The sequence below is a fragment of the Oryzias melastigma genome, linkage group LG15, assembly GCF_002922805.2.
Source record: "Oryzias melastigma strain HK-1 linkage group LG15, ASM292280v2, whole genome shotgun sequence".
Lineage (NCBI taxonomy): Eukaryota > Metazoa > Chordata > Actinopteri > Beloniformes > Adrianichthyidae > Oryzias > Oryzias melastigma.
Window position 1 is genome coordinate 28,879,934 of NC_050526.1, and position 24,077 is coordinate 28,904,010.

The 24,077-nt window shown below is 41.2% G+C and overlaps 1 protein-coding gene across 2 annotated transcripts; it reads left to right on the plus strand.

Moving 5' to 3' along the window:
• Window positions 1–1,621: 1,621 nt before the first annotated feature.
• smoc2 (SPARC related modular calcium binding 2) lies at window positions 1,622–22,713 on the plus strand. 2 transcript variants are annotated; one of them, XM_024298078.2, is made up of 13 exons: window positions 1,622–2,051; window positions 5,993–6,155; window positions 8,071–8,177; window positions 8,328–8,427; window positions 9,612–9,656; window positions 11,618–11,698; window positions 11,827–11,898; window positions 13,391–13,577; window positions 15,272–15,354; window positions 19,770–19,869; window positions 20,100–20,347; window positions 22,043–22,080; window positions 22,204–22,713. In XM_024298078.2, exons 1-13 carry the CDS (start codon window positions 1,977–1,979, stop codon window positions 22,225–22,227), a joined length of 1,323 nt encoding a protein of 440 aa, XP_024153846.1. In that variant the 5' UTR covers window positions 1,622–1,976; the 3' UTR covers window positions 22,228–22,713. The 2 variants fall into 2 exon arrangements, with proteins under 2 accessions (XP_024153846.1, XP_024153847.1); XM_024298079.2 differs by having other exon boundaries at window positions 1,627–2,051; window positions 11,651–11,698.
• Window positions 22,714–24,077: the final 1,364 nt, after the last annotated feature.

A 24,077-nucleotide genomic window follows, 5' to 3' on the forward strand; every position in this document is an offset into this window, starting at 1 on the left:
AAAATAAACGTAACAAATATTTTTTTTTAATTTAGAACAGATACTTCTGAGAATGAAACAAAAAGAAATTAAAGGAAAATTTGAGAAAAGTAAAAATATGATGATGGTGATACGTATTGTTTTTTTTAATTATTACATTTAAACAAGATATATATAAAAATAAACGATTAAACTTAAATATTGGTTTAATACCAATAAGTTTTCATTTAATACTGAAATTATGGTTTGTGCTTATAAAAAACCACGGAGATGTAACACCATCTATTAATGGAGTAAAAGTTGAAAAAGTTACAGAATTTGGAATCTTTGGGGTAATTTTGGATGAAAATGTGTCTTGGAAGCCTCACACATCATATGTTAAAAGTACAGAGGCTGAACTGTATTTTTTTAATGATGTGAAGTACTCTTTCTTCTGTAATGTGCTGATAATGTTATAATATTCAATTTTACTGTCTTATTTTAGTTATTGTGTTGAAGTGTGGGGTAATAGATAAAACCAAATTTTAAAGCTGGGACGTTAACTGCAAAAAGATAAAATTTGAATAATTCATAAAGTTGTATTTGTGGAACAATTAAATGCTTTATTTAATAACTCTAATAAAAACTCAAATAATTAGATGAAATGGCTGCCTTTCAGTATCTTTTATACCTGTTGAACTTGCTTTACCTGATACTGATCATACTTGGACCCATGAAGAGCCTCTTCATTGGCCCTGGTCATTGTTTTTTGCAACTTGTTCTTCTGCCAGCTAACTTACCTTTAACTTAACTTGATCTTTAGATGGAAAAAAATTAGTCATTATCTGTATTAGTGGTTGTATTTGCTATAGCTACATGATGTGTTCCTTTCTTCTAAAGTAAGTTATCCAGAACTTACCATCTTTGAATGACAGACTTAAAGGAAACAGCATTTAATGTAAAATTTGGCAAAATTTTCATGATAAATGATGAAAAAAAACATTATTCTTGTTATAAACTTAATTCATAGACAGTCTTTAGAGTCACTTCGTAAAAAAAAAAATCCTGTCAACTCTTATAGCTTCCCATATTAAAATATAAGCTTGATTTATTATTATTATTATTATTAATATTAATATTATTATTCCATGATAAAATCACAAATTTTTTTTGTGCTGATGACATCTGGAAGATGAGAGCCCTGTGGGAACTTGCACGTTACTACCACAAGGTGGCAGCAGAGACACGTTGTGTTTTAATTCTATTAATAAAACGAACTTTTCAAACTCAGACTGGAAACTCTTTTCAGAATAAAAACAAAGCAATAAAGTCACAGCAAAAAATTAACCTTGACCGATTTTCACATAGATTTGTTCATTATTTGCTTAAAAAATCACAAATGTCGTGTTTCCGGGTTAATTTAATTGTTTATGTGATGGAGCATCTTTTTAACTATAATCTATAGATGCATCCAAATAAAAGGGCGTGTTTCTTCCGTCTTAAATCAGAGTTAAGTCTACCACCATGAAGACCTGCAAGTGAAGAGACTTGCATTTTTGGAAGAGCTGATACCTGAAGAGTGTGTGGGGAGGGGGGGTCCCTCCAAACACACACCTTCCTACCTGCCTCCCCACTGAGAAGTGCCTGCATTCAATAAAGAACGTCGTCCACGAAATGAAGCGTGGAGGGAAGGGGTGTGGAGACAAGAAGCTGAGTCTGAGAGAGAGAAGGAAGGAGAGAAGACACGCTGAGGGAGGGGAAAAGGTCAGGGACTTGGGGGGGTTATTGCACTGATAGAAATAAGAGGAGAGTCGCTTTAGCAGAAGAAACTGCGGATCCGAAGGGAAATAAACAGCAGACTTCTTCAACCAACTGACTGCACGCGAGGCGCACGTTCAAATTGGACTCTTTTTTTCTCCACTATTATTTTCTGAAACGGTCGTTTAGGTGAAGTCCTCAAACCACAGCGAGATTTGGACCGTGCGTAATTTGGAGAGTTGTTGGCACGCTGCGTCAGGATGCGCGTCTGTCCGCTGCTGGTCTTCTTCTGTCTGCTGTGCGCTGGACGTCCTCAGAAGTTCTCTGCTCTCACGGTATGAAGCCGCTGCAAAATAAGTCTTTCCTACCAACGAGAGATGTGCGCGTTTTCCATTCACAGCAATAGAAAAACTTTGATAAACATTTTTTTTACTACAATGCAATCTGACTTGCAATAATGATGTAAAATAAAATGTTAACTTTTAGGACACTACAGTATTAAATTCTGAGTTTAGACATTCCTAAAAAGTTCATGTTATAAACACATGATCTGTGTGGTTTCACATCTGTTTGGGTTTCAGTCCTCAGACAGAACTGAGTCCAATTATAAATAAAACTGGAAACTTTATATTTCAACTTCATACTTTAAAAGATTTGAGTCTCAAGTTCTCCTTTCTCAGCTTTATTTAAACTGAGATGCATCACAGTGAGGAGCATTGCTGACAGCAGTAAACTGCCACTGATGTTTGTCTTTTAATTAAACCAAAGTTTTTCTTCAGAGAAACTTACTTTATGGCCACAATCAGGTTGAGGTAGGAGGATTACGGACAGTGGAATGTGCCCTGTCACAGACAAGCACCTTCATTTTCAGGCTGAAACGTCGGTCACCTCTTCAGAATCCTCCGTTTGGGTTCAGGTTCTCCATGCTTGGCCAGGTCCTTATCCTGTGGGGTCAGAAATCCTGTAAATATGGTGGAAATGTTTCACAGAATCAAATGTTTTTGAATTTATCAAACAAATCAATGAAGGTGATTTCCCTAGAAATATTACAAAAAAGACAGGCGGTTTTGAGTTTGCTCATCATCCATTTGGGATTTTTGGTGAAAATTGTTTCCACATTGATCAAGTTTGTTTAACTGGAATCAAACTTTTATTTTGGAAATTCCAGAAAAGGTTGTTGGAGATTTGTGAAAGATTTGTGTTTGAGGTTAAACATATTTTCATGGAAATAATGTTTTATAATCTGCAAAAAGCATTTTTGACTTAAATCAGACTCAATTGCTTGTGACCATTTTTTTTCTTTTCAAAAGCTTTTTTAAGATTAAATAAAAAAAAAAAGTAAATTTTTGATTCTAGTTGTTGAAATGCTCTGATCTTTCCATCTCAATCATCATGAGTCCCAGAGCGATCAGCATCCGTGCAGGAAACTCCTGCCAAGAGCGTTTAACACGTTTGCAGCATCTCTCCGCCTGGGCTGCTGTTCACCCTGCAGAGTGGAGATCTGAGGGGCCTCTCCGGGCGCTGGAAGCGGGGGCCTCCCAGCCCACAAGGCCCTTATCATCCGACAATAGGCTCTCTGCTGGAGGCTCGCCTCCTCCATACTCCATTCAAATCCACAATGCCGCAGAGCCAGAGGGAAGTAATAGGATTTGATTTGTATGCTGGTTGGTTCCAAAAAAAAAGTTCCCTCATACTCGGCGTGTCTCACCATTTCTCGCCTCTCTTTTTCTTTGCCAACCTCTTGTGTTCTTTGAGCAGATGCAGAAAGCATCTTCCAAGAAAGATCACACAAAGAAAAGGAGCGCTGAAAAGAAAGAGGGCAAAAGAAAAAAAAAGAGCCAAACAGAGAAAGTGAGAGCCAGCTGTCTGGAAGTAGACAAGAAAAGGATCCGAGTAATCAAAGGATTTGGGTCTCAATATGTGTTGTGTCTTGTGTGAGTCTGCTTTTGGATGAATCAGGGTGGAAGGCCGCGCTGCATGTGGCTGAGGTGGAGGCCGTCCATCACGGCTCGCCTGTTGCTATGCAGGATGAGGGTGAAGACCTGAAATGAGACATCAGGGGAGTGTCAGGCCTTCGCCTCAGCCCCATCCATCAGCAAAGACAAACAGGGATGAGCGGCAGACAGCGAACTGCGATGGGGAGCTCCTCATCACACCATTAGTCTCAGAAGCTCCTTCCTCCCTCATGTCTTATTTTGTGTCCTCCTTCCGTGTGGCCAACTGTGACTTTCAAAATAAAACCTTGCATGTGTGATGGCGAATCTGGGTGGCTGATTTCACGGGTGTCTGGTTTTTATCGCCAGCTGCGTTGTTGTTTTTTTGTCTGATCTGCGATCTAGAGGCTTTGTTGAGAACTTGCAGGCAGTTGATGCTCCGCTGTGAGCTGTGGAGCAAACATTTAGCTGGATGCTGCGCCGCTCAATGACACAGTCTGGGCTGTCAGTCCCCTCTGATGATGGCGCTGAAGACCATCCACAGCTCTGCCAAAAGCTGGGGGGGGGGGGGACTGGACACACAGACACCATCAGAGTGAGTGACAGGTGTTGGGAGGGGGGTGTCATGGATGTTCAAAGACAAATAATTTAACTTGCTTCCCTGACCCTCCATCAGTCGCTGAAGACAGACGGATGTTTGCATTCGCTAAAACAAACCTCCTAGCTTAAATCCACAAAGCGAAGATGCGACTTTTCCTTCTGGGTCTAAAAACTTCCAGTCCCCCCCTCCCTCCCGAGCCTCCTCTTCCGATGTGTTTGAACGAGCCTCCTGGATCACGGTCTCCCCACAGGAAGATTTATGAACAGAGTTGACAGAGAGGATACTCATACCCCCTTCCCCCAACACCCCCACCACCGGCCCGGGGCAGTTCCACCTCCTATACCTGCACCATCCCCTCTTCCCAGGTGCAGCCCTGCAGCCATTCTTGTCTTAATGCAGGAGGAGGACCAAACATATAAAGCCAAAGGAAACATTTTCCTTTTTATTTGTCCTTTACTGTAGCCACGAGAAAGTGAAGATTTTGATTCCTGAAAGTTTCTGTTTTCTGGAATAGTTGGCAGAAACAGATCAGCAAATTTCAATTGGATATATAAGGAAAACTGACAAAAAAGGCACAAAAAGTTTTTCCAAATAAGAGAAGAGACGAATGAATGATGGAGATATTTCTCTCAAAACAGCACCTGCATCGGCGCGGGGGTGCAGCCTGTTTTTTTCCACTAAAGTGAATGAATCACACAAACTATGAAAATGTGCAAACTGTACAATGCTCACTGACATCCAGTTTATTCAGCCCCTCATTCAGCCTTTTCATTCATTGTAACAGTCACAGCTTGTTGCCACCCCCCCTCACCACCACCCCTGCCTCATTGTGCGGCCCGCTGAGGGGTGGCAGATACAATGGCAGCATTGACACAGGTGATCCGATGCGTTCAGCCAGGAGTCTCCGTCCTTGTTTCTCTTTTCATGGCTGAGTAAAACATCTTTGGGAGAGTCCAGGTGGATACCTGTGCAGGTGTTGGCTCACAAAGGCGAGTGGAAGTGTCGGCGAAGAACTCTCCGGCAGAAACAACACTCTGACACTCACAGACACGGTCTTATTTTTGACTCTAAAGTCCGATCATCTATTGATCTTTCTCTAAAGTGGTCTTTTAATTATGATTATGCTGTTTTTAGCCAAAAAAACTATTTTTTTAGGACATAGTTTCTGTAGAGTAGCAGCAGTTCATCATAAATTCATCTGAGTTGTAGAGGACCACTGGAGCTTAGCAACCCCGCCCCTCTTCCCGTCAGGTAGCTCAGTGCAGGGAGCCCACCCAGTGTTTTTTCTATGTCACAAATAATATATTTTTCTAGCTGCATTTTTTGTCAGCTCCTCATTCACAATGACTTGAATACAGAGAAACTCCAAAATCCAATTTTAAGCTTAATTTTCTGTAAATATATTCTTTATCATCAGAAAAAATGCAACAAAAACATGATTTTCATTTGAGTAAATCTTAAATATTACACCAGTTTTTGATTTTTTACAAATGATGTTTCAAATTTTTGCCCCTAAAAACCATCAAAAAAACAAAGAATGTCCATTTGCTTTTGGTTTCCCAAAGTTCTCAGTGCAACATTGATGTGTTTCCTGACAACATTCTCCTTTTTCCTAAACTATATAAATCCCCTCAGATCCCACCTGCTGTTGTGCGGATTAAAATGTTTTGGAGCCGAGCTCGACGTTTCTCAGAAATGCCTCATTTAGCAAATGTTCCTGCCTGTCTTCCCTCTTCTGCAGTTCCTGCGGGTGGATCAGGATAAGGAGTGCAACATGGAATGCAGCGGGGCTCCCCGTAAGCCCCTCTGCGCCTCCGACGGCAGGACCTTCACATCTCGCTGCGAGTTCCTCCGAGCCAAGTGCCGTGACCCCCAGCTGGAGGTCATCCGAGGGCCATGCAAAGGTCAGGTCATGAGTCACGCTTCAGCGCCGCCTGACGTTACCAAACGCGCCGAGGGGTCACATTGGGAACTTGTGGGTGAAATTCATTTTAGCATAATTGAACCTCTGAGTGCTGGGAGGACAAGTGAGGCTGACATTCTGAGGGTGGGTAAGGGGGTGTTAGCAGCCTCCCACTGAGCTCCACAATTTCACACCATTTGTGTGAGGAAGGAAGTGTCTTTAATTTGTCAAAAATGATAAACTGTTTTGTTTCAGGGGGAAAGTGTGCTTCCAGTTAACTCATAAACCACAAGCGCTCCCAGAATCCTCCTCTCCGACTTGAAACGACTTCCGTTGTTTGAACTGAACTGATTATTCATCGACGCAGACCTTCACATGGGATGTCTTGACAAGAATTAATGATCCTTTTTCATCATGCCTGATGTAAAGCTCTACATTCTGAGTCAAACAGAGGAGCTGGGATGAAAAGCAGAGGGGTCAGGCAGCTCACAGACTCCATCATTGTTGCAGTTCTTGTTGGAGGGAAGAACCCACACACTCAAGTGCTTCCACCCCTTCACTTACTCCAGTTCAGCCCTCTGCAGGCTGGGGACAATGCCCCTTTCTTACCCACCACGACATTAGATCACTAATTCGGGTTCTGTGAGCAAAAAGGTTTCCTTAAAAGAGAAACTTTAAGGCAGAGAAGCATTGGGCAGTTTTTTCAGCTGCTGCGTTGTCATGGCAATGTCTACAAGCGGACATCTGGGTCCGGCTAACAGCATTCAGAAAAGAGGATTCCAGCCAGGAGGCTGAAAGGGACAAGAGTCCATGACAGTTGTGCATCATCTCCCCATGACCGCCTGCTTCTCAAAGGAAAGAGAGAAAGAAACGCTTAGTTTGCTGAAAGCACAGGGATGGGTTTGTGCTTAAGCATGGCGAGAGTGGCACCACATTTGTTTTCTATCATTGCTCTCAGATGAATCAAGTGTCTGTCATTTTTTCCAGACGGCGTTTTGGTCAGAGCCCCCTGGAGAAGGACCATAGTTTTTGGTTTTTTCCACTGCTGCTAACTTTAGAGCTTCTTAGCTCACTGTCTTCCCTCCGTCAGAAACATTTTTTTTCATTCCTATTGTCAGTGACACGCAGCCTCTACATGACAGAAACCAGAACCCGCCGCCTCGCATGTGTAACGCACGCCGCGTTGAACGCCAGCCGCCTGCTGATGAGACGGTGAAAGTTTTTTTAGTCAGAAATGAGTCATTGCTTTAATGTGATTTGAAGCTGCTGGACAGAAAAGCACTGTGCAGCCGCTAATGTGTTACAACAAGCTACCTTAAAGTTCATCCCCGCTCAACCTTTCTGAAAGTTTGCACAGCTGCTGCTGTTGGCCAGGTGAGCCCAGGCACCTGTGAGCTGACAGAATGAGCCATGGCTCCGACTGGGAGTCTTAAAATACGTCTTGTGCACAAAGGTGAAAAGCTGCCAGGCCACATTTTATGTTAACGATTGCTGAAAAGGGACATCTGAATTTAAGGTGGAGCGTCAGGAAGAGACAGAAATCAGGAACCGGTCAGCTTTTCCTCGTGCATCAGCTCTTTTCTGACTGGAATTTTCTGGAGGCGCAAAATAGGAGCTGCTTCGCTTCGTAATGGCTTTACCACACGGCTCACGTGGAGATTTCTCCCAACAAGAAGGCCTCCACACCCAGACACACAAAGTGCTCTTTACTTCCGAAGGAACCTTGAATGTCTTCCTGCTTATCTCCCCTCTTTCCCTCCACATTCTTCATCATCTGGGAGATTTAACATCTTCCTCTGACTTCAGAAGTATGTTGGTTTTACAGTTGTGGAGCAACAAGAAAATAGTTGAGCTGCGGGCTGAATCATGGGTCTCTCTGATGTTTAGTGACTCTGGTGATTTGTGGTCCTCCTCAGATACATCCAGATGTGTTGCAGAGAAGAAGTACACAGAGCAACAGGCCAAGAAGCTTTTCCCACAGGTCTTTGTGCCTGTATGCAACCCTGATGGCACGTACAGCGAGGTAACAGGAAAACCTTTGAATTAATATTTGACCAGGGAACCTAAAACAGGAATTTTCTAACCAACTGTAAACATTTAGGAAAAAAACTATTTTTTTTTCTTTTTTTTTGCTTAAAGAGAGTTTTGGGTATGTTGTTTTTTTGGATTGCAGGTTCAGTGCCACAGCTACACTGGCTACTGTTGGTGTGTCACCCCCAATGGGAGACCAGTGAGCGGCTCTGCGGTGGCCAATAAAAAGCCGAGATGTCAAGGTGGGTAAAGCCATGCGTCTGTGTGACCTCACTCATTTCTGCTGCATGGCCAATGAGACCCTATTTCTATGGTGGTGGAGGAGATCCAAAGTTCATCGGGAACTTGTGACCCTTTTCCCCATTGGTGCCCCCCCACCCCCAGGACTGAGCATAAACATGGGAAATGCAGCATAAACAGATTGGCTAGAAAGTCTCTGCTGCAGAGCTGAGAAACAAAATGCAGGAAATGTGAGCAGTCGTTGAGAAGAGCGTCTTCCATGCGAGCAGCTAAGCAAAGCCACATGTCCCGCCCGCACTTCTCTGCACGGCTGCATCCGAGCTGCTGCTGCTGCTGCTGCTGTGTCAACACCAGAGGCTTTCAGAAGAGGCCGGACCCCTGTCTTTCACTTCACAGCTTTATGTTTACACAATCAGAGCTTTCAGAGCATGTTTGTCCAAAAGTATGCATTCTGCACATCATTAAAACCCCAGGATACGGTAAATCATCCAGTAGCAGACTTAGGCTCCGTACTAAACTCAAGGCTCTTTTCTAAGTTAGCCTTAGAAGTTAGAACCATGAAACTAAAACAATTAAAAATGTTAACCCAAGTTTAAAAAATATTTAAAGTACCCATTTATGTTTTAAAAAAATATAAATAAAAAAATGGGGAAACCTTTCACAATAAGATCTGTTTGTTAATGGTAGATAATGAATAGTTAAGTATTAGTTAACAATCAAATAAAGTATTAAAAGCCAATTTTATGCATTACTGAGTATATTACTCAATGATTGAGTTAGCAGTTAGCTAATGTTTATAATTCAACCTTATTTAATGCATTACAAACCAATAACAAATTTAAATTATGCATTAACTACATGTTTGGTAATGTATATTTAATAATATCTAAAGTAATTATATACGGCTGTTTGTTCAGAGTTAGAAATTAATAAGTAGGTAAAATTTTGCTAATATAGTTGGCCTGAATTAATGCTGAAAAGCTTCAGAAGCATTAATTAAGCAATACTTAACTGTAATTATGAATTGATTATTGGAACTTTATTGTACAGTGTGGAGATGAGATGCTGAAAAGTCTCATAAGCATTATTATTCAAGCAAGTGGAACCAATGCATTAATTTTCCTTTTGTTATAAGCAAAAAGAACCTTGTTGTAATTCTAAAAAAACTCACATTTTCATCTTTCAGGATCCAAACAAGAGAGAGCGACCACGAGAGAGCCGAGTAAAGCAGGTGAGACTTTCATTCAAGAAGTACTGACTCTCATCACACGCTTACTTCTGCCAGCAAATATGCTGCCAAACCAAAGGCAGGACAATGGGTCGGTTCTGCTTAGACTTGAGCAGAACCAATGGGGCTGGGAACCTAAATAGAGTTTTTACTGCTTCAGACTGTGATGAGAACCTATGCAGCCAAACGGGAGGGATGCATGTGCCCGCCGCCATGCTCAGCTCAGTGAAATGCAAACAAGCTGCTGCAGAAATGAGAATGGATTCAGCCAAACCACGACACAACTCTATAAAACTAGGGCTGCTTTTGAGAGAGTAAAGCATTGATGCTGCTGTTTGTCCATGAACATGATTCACACGTGTGACTGTTTGTGTCGTAATCTGTTATTTTTGTAATTTCAGCTTCTGAAATGATTTAAAGTTTGCTGCTTTGAAAAAGGTATCCTCAGTAACACTAAGCACAGCAGCTGGAGTCTCCATCACTGCCTGCTTTCTTTACCAGAACGTTGTCTAACCTAATTTTGCTTCTTTTTAGCCGTGATGTCAACTTTTTATCCTCCTGTCTTCTCTAACTAGCACCAACCATCTGCCTTCTTCCACTTGTACCCTGAAAACTGTATATGCCACACGATTTGTTTAGCTGACGTGATTTGAAAGTGCAATTTACTTTTTCTTCTTTTTTAGATTGATTCCTTATGAGCTTGTTTGGATGAGAATGGGAAAACACACATACATCCACTTGGATTGGACTATTCTTGTCAGTGTGACATTCACGTCTCTCTCTGTCTGTAAACTGTGGCCGCGGTGTCTGTCTGAGCCCAGCCAGGTCATTACACATGCATCAATGGGGAATGCAAAATTTGGGCAAGAAGGAAGAGTGATGGGAGAAGGAGAAAGGGAGGTGTGGGGGTGAAGGAGTGGGCTGTGGTTCGCTCTGAACGGGTTGGATAAACAGGGTGGTGAAAAGCAGAATAAACTGAAGGTTTGTGGTGTGCCAGCGCTGAAAATAGCACTGATTGCATCAATATTTTGGTTCAGAGGCATCCCATCAGTACCTACAGGCTGCATGGGGATTTTCTTTACACTTTTATACAAATGCAGTCGGCTAAATGCTAAGATGTGAGAGTGTTTCTGCTGCTCGACTTGATGAGGTTGTTCAGATCAAACCTCGCAGGAAGGTTAATCTGGCATGGCCACAAACTGCTTTGCTGGTGGATGCTTGAAGAGATGTTACAGTCCTGAGTAAAGATGGGGTCATTAGTGGTTATTATAAATCCAAATTATGAATGTATTTTTTAAATGGACTTTCCACACTTGAGCTGAGCAAAGTTACGTTATTTACTTCAGTCCGTCAGACTGACTCTGTATTTTAATGCACCGAACAGGCAGAACGAAAAGCTGGCAGAGCAAAGCTGCGTTCAGTAGAAACTCAATTTTTTTCCCTCATTAGAAGAAGGTTTACAGTGTGGAGTCTCCCATCGAAGAACCTCTGACTCAAACATTAACAGAGATTTACTCTGACCCAGCCTGAGGTTAGCCACGCCCCCCTGCTGTGGTTCATGACCTCATCCCGTCTCACTCTCCCTACTGATCAAACAAACCAAACAAAACCACTCAAATCTCTCTTTTTATTTTGGCTCATCTGCGTTTTTATCCCACCTTCACGCAGCTCCGCAGTGGGATGAGAAGCTGTAGAGGGACGTCAGGGATGACTGCTTCTTCCCTCATTCGTGATAACTGACCTCAATCTGCCCTTTTCAGCAAAGCAGCCTCCCTAGTTGCACCAAGTGGAACCCTGGGATTTTGGACCACTAAACCTTTACTTTTCCTCCTTTTTTTACTCATTTACTACAACTCCTCTCTTTCAGTTTTCCCTCCTCCCAACCCTTTTGTTTCTATCTCTCTTGACCGGGCAACGTGCAACATCTGTGTGTTTTCCAATCTAGCTAACTCTGGTAATTGTAGTTTCCTTGCAAATATTCTCCATTCTAAACGCAGATGAGACCGGCCTGGTGGCAGACATGCAGCCTTCTACAGATGATGAAGGTGAGCTCTGACATCATGTCAGCCTGAAACATGGTTTATTTGGGAACACCAGCATCTCAGTATCTCCTCTGGTCCAGCAGGTTAGACATGGTTTCGGCTCAAGGCCACTTTCTTGGTTTTTCTTTCAGAAATCACCTCCCAGTACCCCACTTTGTGGACAGAACATTTCCGCCGGCAGAACAACAGAACCAGGACATCATGTGAGTTGCAAACCTCAAATGCAAACACACGCTGTTCTGCATATCTGTGTGGTTTGAGGCCGTTCCTGTGTTCTAATGACAGATGCTTAGCTGCGATGCATCTCAGTGCTGGAGTGCGCGAGTCTTGGAGGATCTGCTTTTCTGTGGTTCTTTAGGTTGGAGCTGTAATCATCAGCACATGGCACAAACACAGGAGCTCCCATTCTTCTTCTGCTTTATATGGTTTATCTTTATATCAAATACTTCTTTGCTCTTGGGGAAATAATTTAGACCCACTCAAAGATGAGAAACCTCCGTGCATGTGTGCATTTGTGTGTGAATCCCATTATCATAATTTACAGCCAATAAAAAGCCTGAGAAACGCAGCTTTGGTGGTTTTTACCATCTGTTCCTCTGGTGGATTAGAGAAAGAAAGCAGAGTTCTGCCCCAACAACAGCAGGCCAAACAGATGAACTGCTGAGTTTGTTCTGAGGCAAAGAGGCATTTTATTTACTTTATTTACCTGTTAAAGAAAGCAGACATGAACAAACACAATCTTAACTTTGCAGCAGCTTCCGATCCTTGAAGTGAAGAGAGGAAGTCCTTCAGCCAGAGGAGCTCTTGGTTTCCAGTGCTCTTATCTACAGGAGAGCTGTATAGCAAAAGAGTTCTCCAAAGGAAAAAAAAACTTTTCATAAAAGGAAGAATTGCCTTCTCTACATCAGTGTTTGGACATGTGTGTAAAGATCGAGAAGAACTTTAGGCTCTGAAGCTTTCAAACAATTCAACAAAAATATTCATGTCACTCAAAATACAGATTCAATTTTGCTTTTACATTTTTTTCTGATTATTAAAGCCATATAGAATATATTGTTTAATGAAAATTAAGCTCAAAGCTGCATTATTTATTCATATTGAAGTAAATAAGGAGCAGATGATGCTCTGCAATGGGGAGGGGAAGAGGGGCGGGGTTGTTCACCAACAGTCTCGCCCGTAACTCAGGTGAATTTGGAGGTGAATCTCTGATGAACTCCTGCCGCTCTGCGGAAACTATGTCCTTCAAAACAATACAAGTTTTTAGATTTTGGCTAAAAACTTCAAAATCATGATTAAAAGACCACTCAGAAGATGATCGGAGAGGGACTTGAAGTGTATTTGGACAAATGTCAGTGGATCAAAGTGAACGGTCAGGTCTGACCTCCCCCTGTTCTGCCCTCGTCTGCTCGGTTTCTCCCTCTGTCTCACACATCCACTGCAGTCAGTAAAGTGTCCAAATATTTACTTAACTTGGGGCATAGGGAGTAGTATTTAGTCATTAGCCCAGTAATATCTGTAAACAGTGCCATGGGGGGCTGATGGAGGAGTCTCCTCCGCTTTTTCAGGGATTTATAAGTTCATACCAAAGAATAATCAAATGGAAGCATTTTCCTTTGCAAACAGGATCAACAAAGTAACATCTGCTTCTGTGGGGCGTAAAAGTCTAGTTTAACCCCCCTCATCTGTTTTTACCAGCGTTTTCATGTGATCAAGAGCTGCAGTCTGCCTTGGAGGAGGTGAAGCATCAAAAACCAGAAGCTGTCTTCATCCCAGACTGTGCCCAGGAAGGGCTCTACAAGCCGGTCCAGTGCCACCCGTCCACGGGTTACTGCTGGTGTGTGCTTGTAGATACCGGGAGGCCCATTCCAGCAACATCCACGAGGTAAACCACAAACAACTTCAGAGTCTGCGAGTCTGCTGGGACACGAGGTTGTTTGTCCCGTATCAGAGTTACTTAGATTTTGTTCTGCGGCAACTTCTAAGATAACAGTCATGACATAATCACAAACAAATTCAGAATAAAACAAAATTTGGAGTTTATACTAAAAATTCTGTTTGTTTATTTTTTCCTTCAAACTTTTGTGGCTAATGACAACATCACCATGCACTGATTTCCATCAACCCTAAACAAAATGACAAATAAATTGTTTGTGCAGCCCACAAAAGTCAACTGTTTCACTTGTAATTTTTTTTGGCTTAGAAATCACACAGCAGGAGAATTTAAAGTTATTGTTTTTTAAAGAAAAAAACTGGAAAGTTTAAACCGATTTCCGAGAAACCTTTTGGTGTTTTTTACCCATTTGAACCAAGTCCACCTGACTAGCCAACTTGAAAGTGTCCTATGACATTTAGGGACAATCATTTACAAAGACTTTTGGTGTTAATAATCTAAGTAGACACTTTCACTCAGTATTTTGGTAAATTTTTGCAAAAAGAAAAAAGAAATAACTTAAATAATTGTTATAGTGAGGATGAATGATGCCGACAAGCCAGAAAAGCATTCACTTCAGAGAGAATCTTACATAAATCTGTTACATGTTGTGAAAACGCAGTGAGGAGAAAACTGGACTGATCTGGTTTGTTTGGAAGTGTTTTCAAGTGAGGTTCTACAGAAGAAGACAAAGGAGGACTGATCTTTACAAACATCCATCTGAACAAACCACAGACTTCTGGAACAATGTTCTGAGGACACATGAAACCAAAATGGAATTTGGCTAAAAAAAAAAAAAACCTCAACAAAACAGAGACTATTTCATAAAAAAAGATTCCAAAGTTTTTCCATAAAAATGTAATGATGGATAAAGTCATACAGGAAACAACAAGTTCCGGTTGATGTTGATAAAGACGATTTCAGAGCAGCAGAACCTCCATGACCTCAGTATTTCCCTCACACTTTTTTTCTTTTTTTACTTTCTGAAATAACAATTTAGCAACGCAAACCTTTCCTGTTTATGGTTACATTTCAATTTTTCAACCCTAAACAGACACAATTATGTGATTTTAAAACATTTAATTCACACAAAGTTACATATGGTAACCAGAGAATAGGGAATGTGGCTCCATATCTTGATATTATCCGTGTTATAATTTGAATTTTATGCTTTAAAATGATAGAAGTGGGCAGACGAATCCCTTGCTGTTGTCAGAGCAGGCCTGATCTGAAGAGGTCAGTCAGGGCGGCAGAATAGGGCAACATTTTTTAAGGAGATTAAGGAGAGTTCAGACCCACTGCCACACAGGCCTCAGCACAGATATGGACTTAAAGATTGTCCTCCAAACTTTTGGCCCACGCGGCCGAGAGGCAATCGTGACCCTCTAGGCTGTGAAAGCTTCTTCGTGTCCCACGCTCCTCATTTTTGTCCTCAATCGCTCCATATTTATATATTTAAACATTTCTCTGAGATTTAGACACTTTTTTCAAATAATTTTAGGCCTTCACTGAAGGCCTTGGAGGCCCTTTGCAGATCCTTCCTCTCCTTCTAGATATTTTTTAAAGTCCAAGTTTATCACAAACACAGGTCATAACTCACCTCTCATACTTCAAGGTTACCAATGATTTTTTTTTCTTTGTCAAAGGTTTGAGCAACCAAAATGCGATGGTAATGCAAGGGCCTATCCACCAAAACCCAAGGACCACTTTCGGAACAGACATCTCCTGGGTAAGTCTTCAAAGGTTGTTGGACTTCAGATCTGGTTTTGTTCAGATTGCATGGTGAAGACCTTCAACATAAACTCTGATATCAATGAAAGTTGAGTTGGTCTTTCCACTGATGGTCAAAGAGAGGCTTGGTGATTTCCTTGAGTTGAGGGTTTCCAGAGACCGGGCTTCTCTAGCCAATAAGCCCCAAACACATAGGTGGGGGGAGGGGGGGGGATTAATCTTTTACTGACACTGGAGATGAATGATAGAGGAGTGAAAGAACAGCAGGGAGGTGGAGATAATGGAAAATCGGATGCCAGAGACTGATAGCGGTGAAGATAACTCAATTGAGAGCAGATGATCCGCTTGGGGGCGACTGCCATGACTGTTAGATGTAGGTGAGATATTTTGCAGCAGAAGACATTTGTTTCATTTCAGAAAGTTCATGTTTCAGTCACCTTTAGCAGGAGTCAAGAAGAGGAAATGATCACGTTTTCTGTTTCTGATTAATCTGAGATCATGTTTCATCACTCTCACTTCACGTCATTTTTCTTTACTCTGCATTTTAGAAAGATGATGAAGAAAATTAAGACACATTTAGTTTTGTAGATTATTCCAAATCTATAGAACTATAACTTAAGTGTTTTTATTTTAAACTCTTAAGTTAATGCAGGACTTTCTCTTTGACAGAAGGGATTTCTTGATAATGAAACTGTCCCATTTATTAAATTAATCTAAAAATAATCCTCACTTAGCTCTTTCGGTCTTTGGCTTGAGCTCATAGAATGTGGGACTTATTTTCCCTGCAGCCTAAACTCTAACACTGCGTGCAGTTTAATCTTTGTTTTTACTCTATTTATTTTTTCTGAAGACAGAGTCTAAGTGTTGGAACTTGCTGTTTTTCAGAGCTTTAACTGAAATCTTCTGTTTCTTAAGAAAAGGAGGCTTACTGACTTTACATAACAAACACAACTGCCTCTAAACCTTTTTTTAATGTGATTTGGTCGGTACACATCACTAAAAGCAGACTTCATCCTGATGGTTTGTTTTTCTTTGGCAAAAACAAAGAAAAAGTCTTTATTTCTACTTAAGGAGGTCACATGATACTCATCACCTGACTCATTTAAGCCCTTTTAATATCTTATCATTGCTGCTACCCAAAGATTAGGAGCTGGCTGCAGAGAGCACGGAAGATGGGAACTATGGAGATGTAGATGCAGAAGCAGGTGTGGTGATAACCCCGAACAGGTGTCAGCGACTAACAGATAGAGTTACTGAGCAAAAGTGACACATTCAGCTGAACTAAATACGAAAACTAGAACACGGAAAAAACAGAAATAAAACACAAAGAAGGTTCTTTTAAGATAATCGATTTAGGCTAGATGGAAGTAGATAAACAGTTTGGTTACAATTTAAGTAAAATTTGTTTTCAAAAAGATTAGAAAGCAAAAGATTTTGAAGATATTGATATATTTATTAGGTTAAAAATGTGTTAAACCTGTACAGTACATGCAAATGACCTGCATTAAATATTGAGGTGGCGGACCGCTCAGTGAACCCGTAGAGAGTAAATGTTGATGCACATTTGATTATATGGGCATGCTGCAGGCGATAGGTCGTAGTGAACACGTACGGGTGAAGTAGGAGAGGCGCAGGCTCATTATACATGTATATTTCTCTCAAATCGTGTTATGTTTGTGCGATTCAAGGATCCCACAGGATGGAACGTAAACACAGCATTTTAATGAGATGCAGCCACAGTACATCAGGCACTATAGATCTCTGGCGAACGACCAACTTCACAGAATCCACACTGGTCAAACATGTTGACTGTCCTGGGAGTTCGATAGGTCAGTTGTTCTCAATAAGAACACATTTTCCAAAAACAGTCAGGATTTGCACCTCTCACTAACATCACTGAACAAATCAATTAAAACTTTTGAGTGATTTTATTTTTTTTTTGGTAATGCTTTATAATACGATTCATTAATAAACTACTTATTAGACGTTAACAAACATTAGTAATGTGATATTAAGCTGCTTATAAATACATTAATTAGCATTTTTAAATGTCTTACAAATGGCGTATGAGTGTAAATAAACTGCTTATAAATACATTAAAAGATTAATTAATTAACTACTTATCAGGCATTAACAAGCATTAGTGTTTTGTATCACATTTGGAGCATTTATCACAAAACGATGTTCAAAGAGTTCATCAAATAATTTTCATGAAACCAGGCATGGAGTTTTAGTTGCTGCATAGAACCAGATTATAGTTTAAGGCTAAACATTTCCTGGTGAGTATTTGTGGTGTTTGCTAAACATGTTAAAAATCCAGCAGCGCGGGAACAGAGCCGCCACTGTCTCATCCACATCTGTTTGTGTAGAGTGAGCCAGGACGGAGCGGTGCTGCACTCTGCAGAACACCCCCTCTGTCTTTTCTGTCTGCTCGGGCATCAGGGACTCGCTGCTTTTGTAAGACTAGATGCAGCCACAGACAAAGTCTTGTTAGACTTCTATAGATTATTATCTCTGTTGTCATTAAAAGCTGCTCTGACATGAATAAAGAAGCTGTCTTTGAACGCTGACAAACACGAGCCTCATTCTAAATCAAGAAAAACAATCCCGCTTCCAATGAAGAAAAGAAACCAAAACTTCAGAAAGAGCAACATAAAGCATCCTGTGTTTTTGCGTGAGCTGCTGCATTAGCGACTGTAAGCCTTGTCAATGTATGAAGCCAGGATAATTATAAATGTTGCCTTCAGATTGCTGCAGAACATTTGCCGTTGAGGCTCTGGTGTTGAGAGGTTTATGGGGCGAGAAGCGAGAAGGGGGCAACTTGTCTTGGAAGGGCTCGGAAAGGAAAGCGGAGGAGGCTGGCTGAGTCTCCCGTCAGAGAGGGGGATCATTGGGGTAGAGTTGGGCAAGCAGGTCTGAGTGCTGACAAGCCTCTGCCCCATGTGGTTCCATAGAAAAACACAGCGTCTTATTGACAGTAAAGCAAAGGTGCACAGATGTAAACACAGACTTGTGGGCCAACTATTCACCAATTTGTAGAAACCTGAGAGTGCAGCAGCTATTAGTTTTTCATTTAAGGCTTTTGCACCTTGATTTTGTCCTGCAGCTGTCAAACGTGGGCATTACATAATTATAATCATTATGGAAACAGACAGCAGCCTTGAAACAAACAGAAAGTGGCCAAACTCAATTGCCTTTAAGTGACGGCAGGAACAACCTGGTCCTGCATTTAAGCGGCGTTCAGACAGACAGAGGCGGATCTGTCCCACCCCAGCAAGAAAAACCATCACCACCAGAAGAAGGGGACATAAGTGTTGCCCAATGGCTTTCTGTTTAAAAGATTTGCAGACACGCTTGGATTCCTGTGGCATTGCAGAGCAGTCCGGTGCTTTCCATGAAAAACACGATGAGTGTCCCACAAACGTCTTCAGATAAAAAGCACTTTTCCTTCTGAGGGGACAACTGCTTGACCTGTCTAGACCAAGAAACCACAAGAACCGTCTGAGCGGCACCAGCAAGGCCATTAACAGGTGGTTCCGACGGTTCACTGGGGTGATTTTGTAGAAGCTCAGCTCAAATTTTAGTGCAAGTCTGTTAAGCAAGTAAAGGAGAAGACAGATTTTTGTGCATTTTTGGCTGCTGAAAGTCTGAAAGGTGGAGTGGAGGCAGGGTGTTTGCAGCGATGCTGGTCACCACCTGTTAGGGAGATGCAAAGCATACTATTATCTCCAGCACAGGAGAATCTGGCCCCGCAGGCCAGGGCCATAAAAAGAGCTGCAGCCTGTGGAGAATTTCTCCTTCCAAACACGAGCAGAGAAACCTGGAATCCAGGAAGATCTAGGTTCTCTCTAGACTAACACTGCTGAGAAAACAACAGACGTTTAATGTAATCATCTCTAACTTTGACTTTTTCTATCAGTTCCTGTTGTTCCTCTCTTTCAACAGCACAAATGTAGACTTTAAGGTGAACCTTAAAAAGAGACCTTTAAATGAGCTAATGTCTGACAGTCTCCTTGTTTTGTCAGGTGAGTCTTGAACGCTGTGGGCACCCCTTTGTCTGTACATCCCATATTCAGCCACACTTTTAGTGCCTGCAGCTGTCAAAAGCATTTACTGAGCCTATGGGATGATATCCCCATTTTCATCCAGATAAGGGACATATGGGAGTAAATGAATTATAGTTATCTCATTTTCACATAAGCTTCTGCTAGTTTTTATGTACTTTTCATTCCGGACTTATTCAAAAACTGTACTTGTCCACATAAGCAGAAAAGATTCCATTACTTTTAATTGAAGGTTCATATATATATATATAAATATATATATATACTATTTCTTCTATTATGCAGGAGAGCAGAAGAACTGCACACGTTGTGCTCTGCCACGCTCATGTTTGTGTGTTTCATTTTCCAGGCTGTCCTGGGGCGAAGAAAACTGAGTTCCTGACAAGTGTTCTTGATGCGCTGTCGACAGACATGGTGCATGCTGTCACAGATCCAGCATCCGCCGGAAGGTATGACATTTGGAAGTGGAAATGTTCTTCTCGTGATTACTTTTGCATGTCAGTGGGCTCAGGCAGTCACAACCAAAGTGCAAAGGCATTCCTCTCTGCTATTGTGGTTGGAGTTCACAGGAACGGTCTTTGTCCGGAAAATCGAGTTCCTGGCTGTTTTTGATTTTTATTTCAATGATGATCCCAGAAGTGATTACTAATTTTAAAAATTGATGACACCTGATCTCTAGGATGGCTGAACCTGATCCCAATCACACGCTGGAGGAAAGGGTCGTCCACTGGTACTTCGGCCAGCTTGACAAAAATGAGAGCGGGGACATTGGAAAGAAGGAAATCAAGCCTTTTAAACGCTTCCTGCGGAAGAAGTCCAAACCAAAGAAGTGTGTTAAGAAGTTTGTGGAGTACTGCGACATCAGCAACGACAAGGCGCTGTCTCTGCAGGAGCTGATGGGCTGCCTGGGTGTCATCAAGGAGGAAGGTCAGTCTGAATCTAGGAGACGATACAGTCTGACACCATCAGATACATGAAAAATTTATATTTGTAGCACCGTGGAAGAAATTAGAATGTATCCTATCGTGTTATCACCAGAAAAAAAGGAGTCCAATTGCTTACTTGTTTGAAAGTTTATGTTTTAACACAGCTGAGCAAGCTTTTCACATGTGTTTCTGGGTCTAGCTGTTGGCACGGCTGTGACATCATCCAAATGTGCCCTTCGAATTCTTAACAGAATCAACTTAAAACAATACATAACACCACATATCTCCTGGAAATCAAAGTATTGTTCACTTCCATTGCCGTGTTTTTGAATGACTTATCACATGAGTTGCTGTGTGTTTTTTTTTTTTGCATAATTAGGATTTAATAGAAACAGTATAATTGCAAAATTGTGTTTTTGTTGATATTTCTAGAATTTCAAATAATTTTTTGTGAATATGTGTGATGGAGACGCAGGTACTGCTGCTGCTGAATCCTGGCGCCTACCAATAACCGCCAAGAGCAATGTGGACCTCAGTGTCTGGCCCAAGGACACTTCAACACATGGACTGGCAGGGCAGGGACCAACCTTAACCCTAATCTAATGCTAGAAAATGAAACCATACATAGAAACAGACCAAGTCAGTCTGGCCTGAAACATGTTTTACCCCATTGGTTAGATTTATCGTTCAATAAACCGGCCCTAAGGGTCAATTTGTTTAAACCTCATCAAATTATTTAATGTTTTTTTCCATAATAGACACAAAATAAAAAAAAAACCTATTCAATAAAAATAACTAAATAACTAAAATGGAAGTTTACTGCTTGTATTTCCTACTTATTTAATGGAATCAACTTTGATGAAGGACAGCACAGGTGTCAAACTCCAGGTCTCAAGGCCCTTGAGGGCCAAGGTCCTTCATGTGTTCCAACTAAAGCTAACCCTAACCCATTCTATCTAAAAATATTCAATATGAAGTTATGGCCGTTGTTTGACAGATAGCTGTCAAGTTTTCAGGCCTAAGAAAACCTTTTTTGTGTGAGTTCCAACAGCTGTTTTGCTTGTTTGTTTCAAGTAGGGCGGTGGGCCTCAGATCGTGTCATGGTGACCTCCAAAGCCACAGCTTCAGATTGAATTTAAGGGAACAAACGAGAGCTCATCTGTTCTCCATTTGTTTCAGATTCAACAGTGGTTCCACATAACAATCGTAGCTGTCTGGGGTTTAAATAAAATGAGATTTATTCTGACCATTTCCTTGTTTTAGGAGGTCTTAATTACTGCTATGCTTTCATACAAAATGTTGCAGAGATCTAAACAGTTTTTAAAACTCATTTTACTGCAAGCTGTTTTGAAGGGTAATGATTTTTGTTTGTTGATTTTCTTTTGCATAACACATTTCTTCTTCGTCTTTGTACTTCGACCAACGGTATCTGGGATAGGCTCCAGCAACCCAGTGATCCTCAAAGATATTAGGGTTTTTTTTTAAGTGAATGGATGAATATTTCTTCTCTCAGAGTTACTGTTTTCAAAGTTTTGATGAACTAATGTTTGTCTAATTTTCCAGCTGATCAATAATAGTCCATTATATAGTTAGTTTAAATTGAATAGTTCTTTAATTTGGCTTCAATTTAGTTGTTCTTGTGATCTGTGCAGGACTTTGAGTTTAAACACCAACTCTTTTTATTTTTATATTTCAGGGTCCAAACCAGGAGAAGGTTTGCCTTCCAGTAAACTAGTAAGTAAAGTACAACCCTCATTGAGCTCCATGATATACTACCACATCTAAACTCCAACAATTTCTAAATTTGGTGTAAAAACACAAGTTTTACATCTCACTGAGGTTTTTTTGTGTCCCTAGAATCCCTCGAAGAAGCAAGGCTAAACCCAACGACTGAGACTTCCCCGCTGGAGTGGAGAATCTGCCCTCACCAATCGGCAACAACAGAAACCATAGTATTTGCACTTTGTACTTTAAAAAGATGTAAATTCACTTTGTAGAAATAAGGTATTTAAACAAACTGCTGATCTGTGAATGGTGTAGTTAGCTTATTGTGCCCTGACAAACAAAACTGTTTAACACATACAATGTATGTGTTCTTTGTCAGTCGTATGATGTGCTCTTCCAGGTTGTACAAGTTTTTCATGTTTCATAGCCTTTGCCCAACTTTAGACTCCTCTCCCGTTGATGGTATTAAGGCGGATGTATGTATAGTTTTCTGCATGATAACTTAGACCACAGCATCCTGAGCAGTTTCAAGTTTTCCTGTAAAGCAGTTTGCAAGAATGTAATAAACATGCAGTACATCTTAAATGTCTTTTGTGAACACTCATATTAACTTTTATTAGAAATAAAAACCTCTTTTCTACATGTCTGTGGTTGATGTGTCAGAGGACTTTGTTTCTTTTTGGAATTGCCTACTTTCTTGTCTTTTGTTTTTGTTCGCCTTCTACTCCTATTAGAGGAACTTGTAGCCAGTCTGGAGGAGCCCAGCGTAAGCCCCGCATAGCAAAGGTCGTGTGTCATTCCATTTTAAGACGGCTCCCCCGAGGCTCCATTTCTGAGTTGGAAAAATGGATGTTTATTTCAGTTCTCATCTGAGATTCCCTTGGTGAACTAAAGACAGACATGTCGATCTCTGCTGGGATTTGGATGGAAGCCCATTCAACTGTTGTGTGAGCATGAGGGGATATTTTCATTCACTTGATGTGTGCAAAATTAAAATTCGGTGAATAGACTCTTTGTGGGGAAACAACATTCAGCTCAGACCGGCTTTGACACATTACACTACTGTACATTGTTCCCGCCTGATTATGCTGGAGCAGCTAAGAGGTAAGTTGAGGCTTTTCACGCGTTTAGCCCTCTACTGGGCCGAGCAATTGACCTCAGACTGACCTGCTTGTTCAGGCTTAGCCTTTAATTTATGATTAACACATCAGCCTCCTTTCTCTGATCTAATCCAGTCCTAATGGTTTGGTTTTAACACCCCAGGAGAACACAGCAGAGAGATCATTACTGACGGTGGATTAAGAAGGGATGACCTGTGGCCTTTCTGAGAACCCCAGCTGCTTTGGAGGAACTCAAAGGTTCTGCTTAAACAGTTGGAGAAGCTTTGACTGACTCTTAGCTGGGATTAGTGTGACCTGTGGGAGTATATTTGCTGCTAAAAGACTATTTTTTATCTTAATTAAATCAGCTTCATGGTGTTGAATAAGAGTTGATTTAAAACTTTTAAAAAAAAGTCCAAGCCAACTCTGAAGTCTTTGTTCAAAAGTCTAGCCCATAGTGTCCAAATCCGGGCCTCGAGGGCCGGTGTCCAACATGTTTTCCATCCAACCTGTCATTTAAGCTCCTTACTGGCCAAACAGATCTGATCTGGGTAATCGGCAGTAGATAAGGCAGGACTTTTGTAAAACCAGCAGGAGGCCGGCCCTCGAGGTCTGGATTTGGACACCCCTGGTCTAGATCATATATATCCCTGTCGGGTTCCTGTTGTCTGTCATGCTTTAAAACAACCAATAAAACCACCAGAAATTGAATCTACTGTCTCTGCCTCTCCTCAAGAAAAACACGAAGACCTTCTAAAAACAAATACAAATAAGTTTTTGGTTTTTTAAAAACCTGTGTATCTCAAGACTGTGAGATTCAAATCCAACGTGTCTCTTTTAAAAGTCCGGTTTGCAGCTGTTCACCTTAAAGTTAAAATAAGAGAGGTTTTTTTTTTTTGTCATTCT

Excerpts from the sequence above, each read along its gene's own strand:
- smoc2 (XM_024298078.2), top strand. The coding sequence starts at position 1,977 with ATGCGCGTCTGTCCGCTGCTGGTCTTCTTCTGTCTGCTGTGCGCTGGA. Across the intron at positions 11,699-11,826 it reads GCCTTCTACAGATGATGAAG|AAATCACCTCCCAGTACCCC; the intron begins GTGAGCTCTGAC and ends TTTTTCTTTCAG. Across the intron at positions 15,355-19,769 it reads TCGGAACAGACATCTCCTGG|GCTGTCCTGGGGCGAAGAAA; the intron begins GTAAGTCTTCAA and ends TTCATTTTCCAG.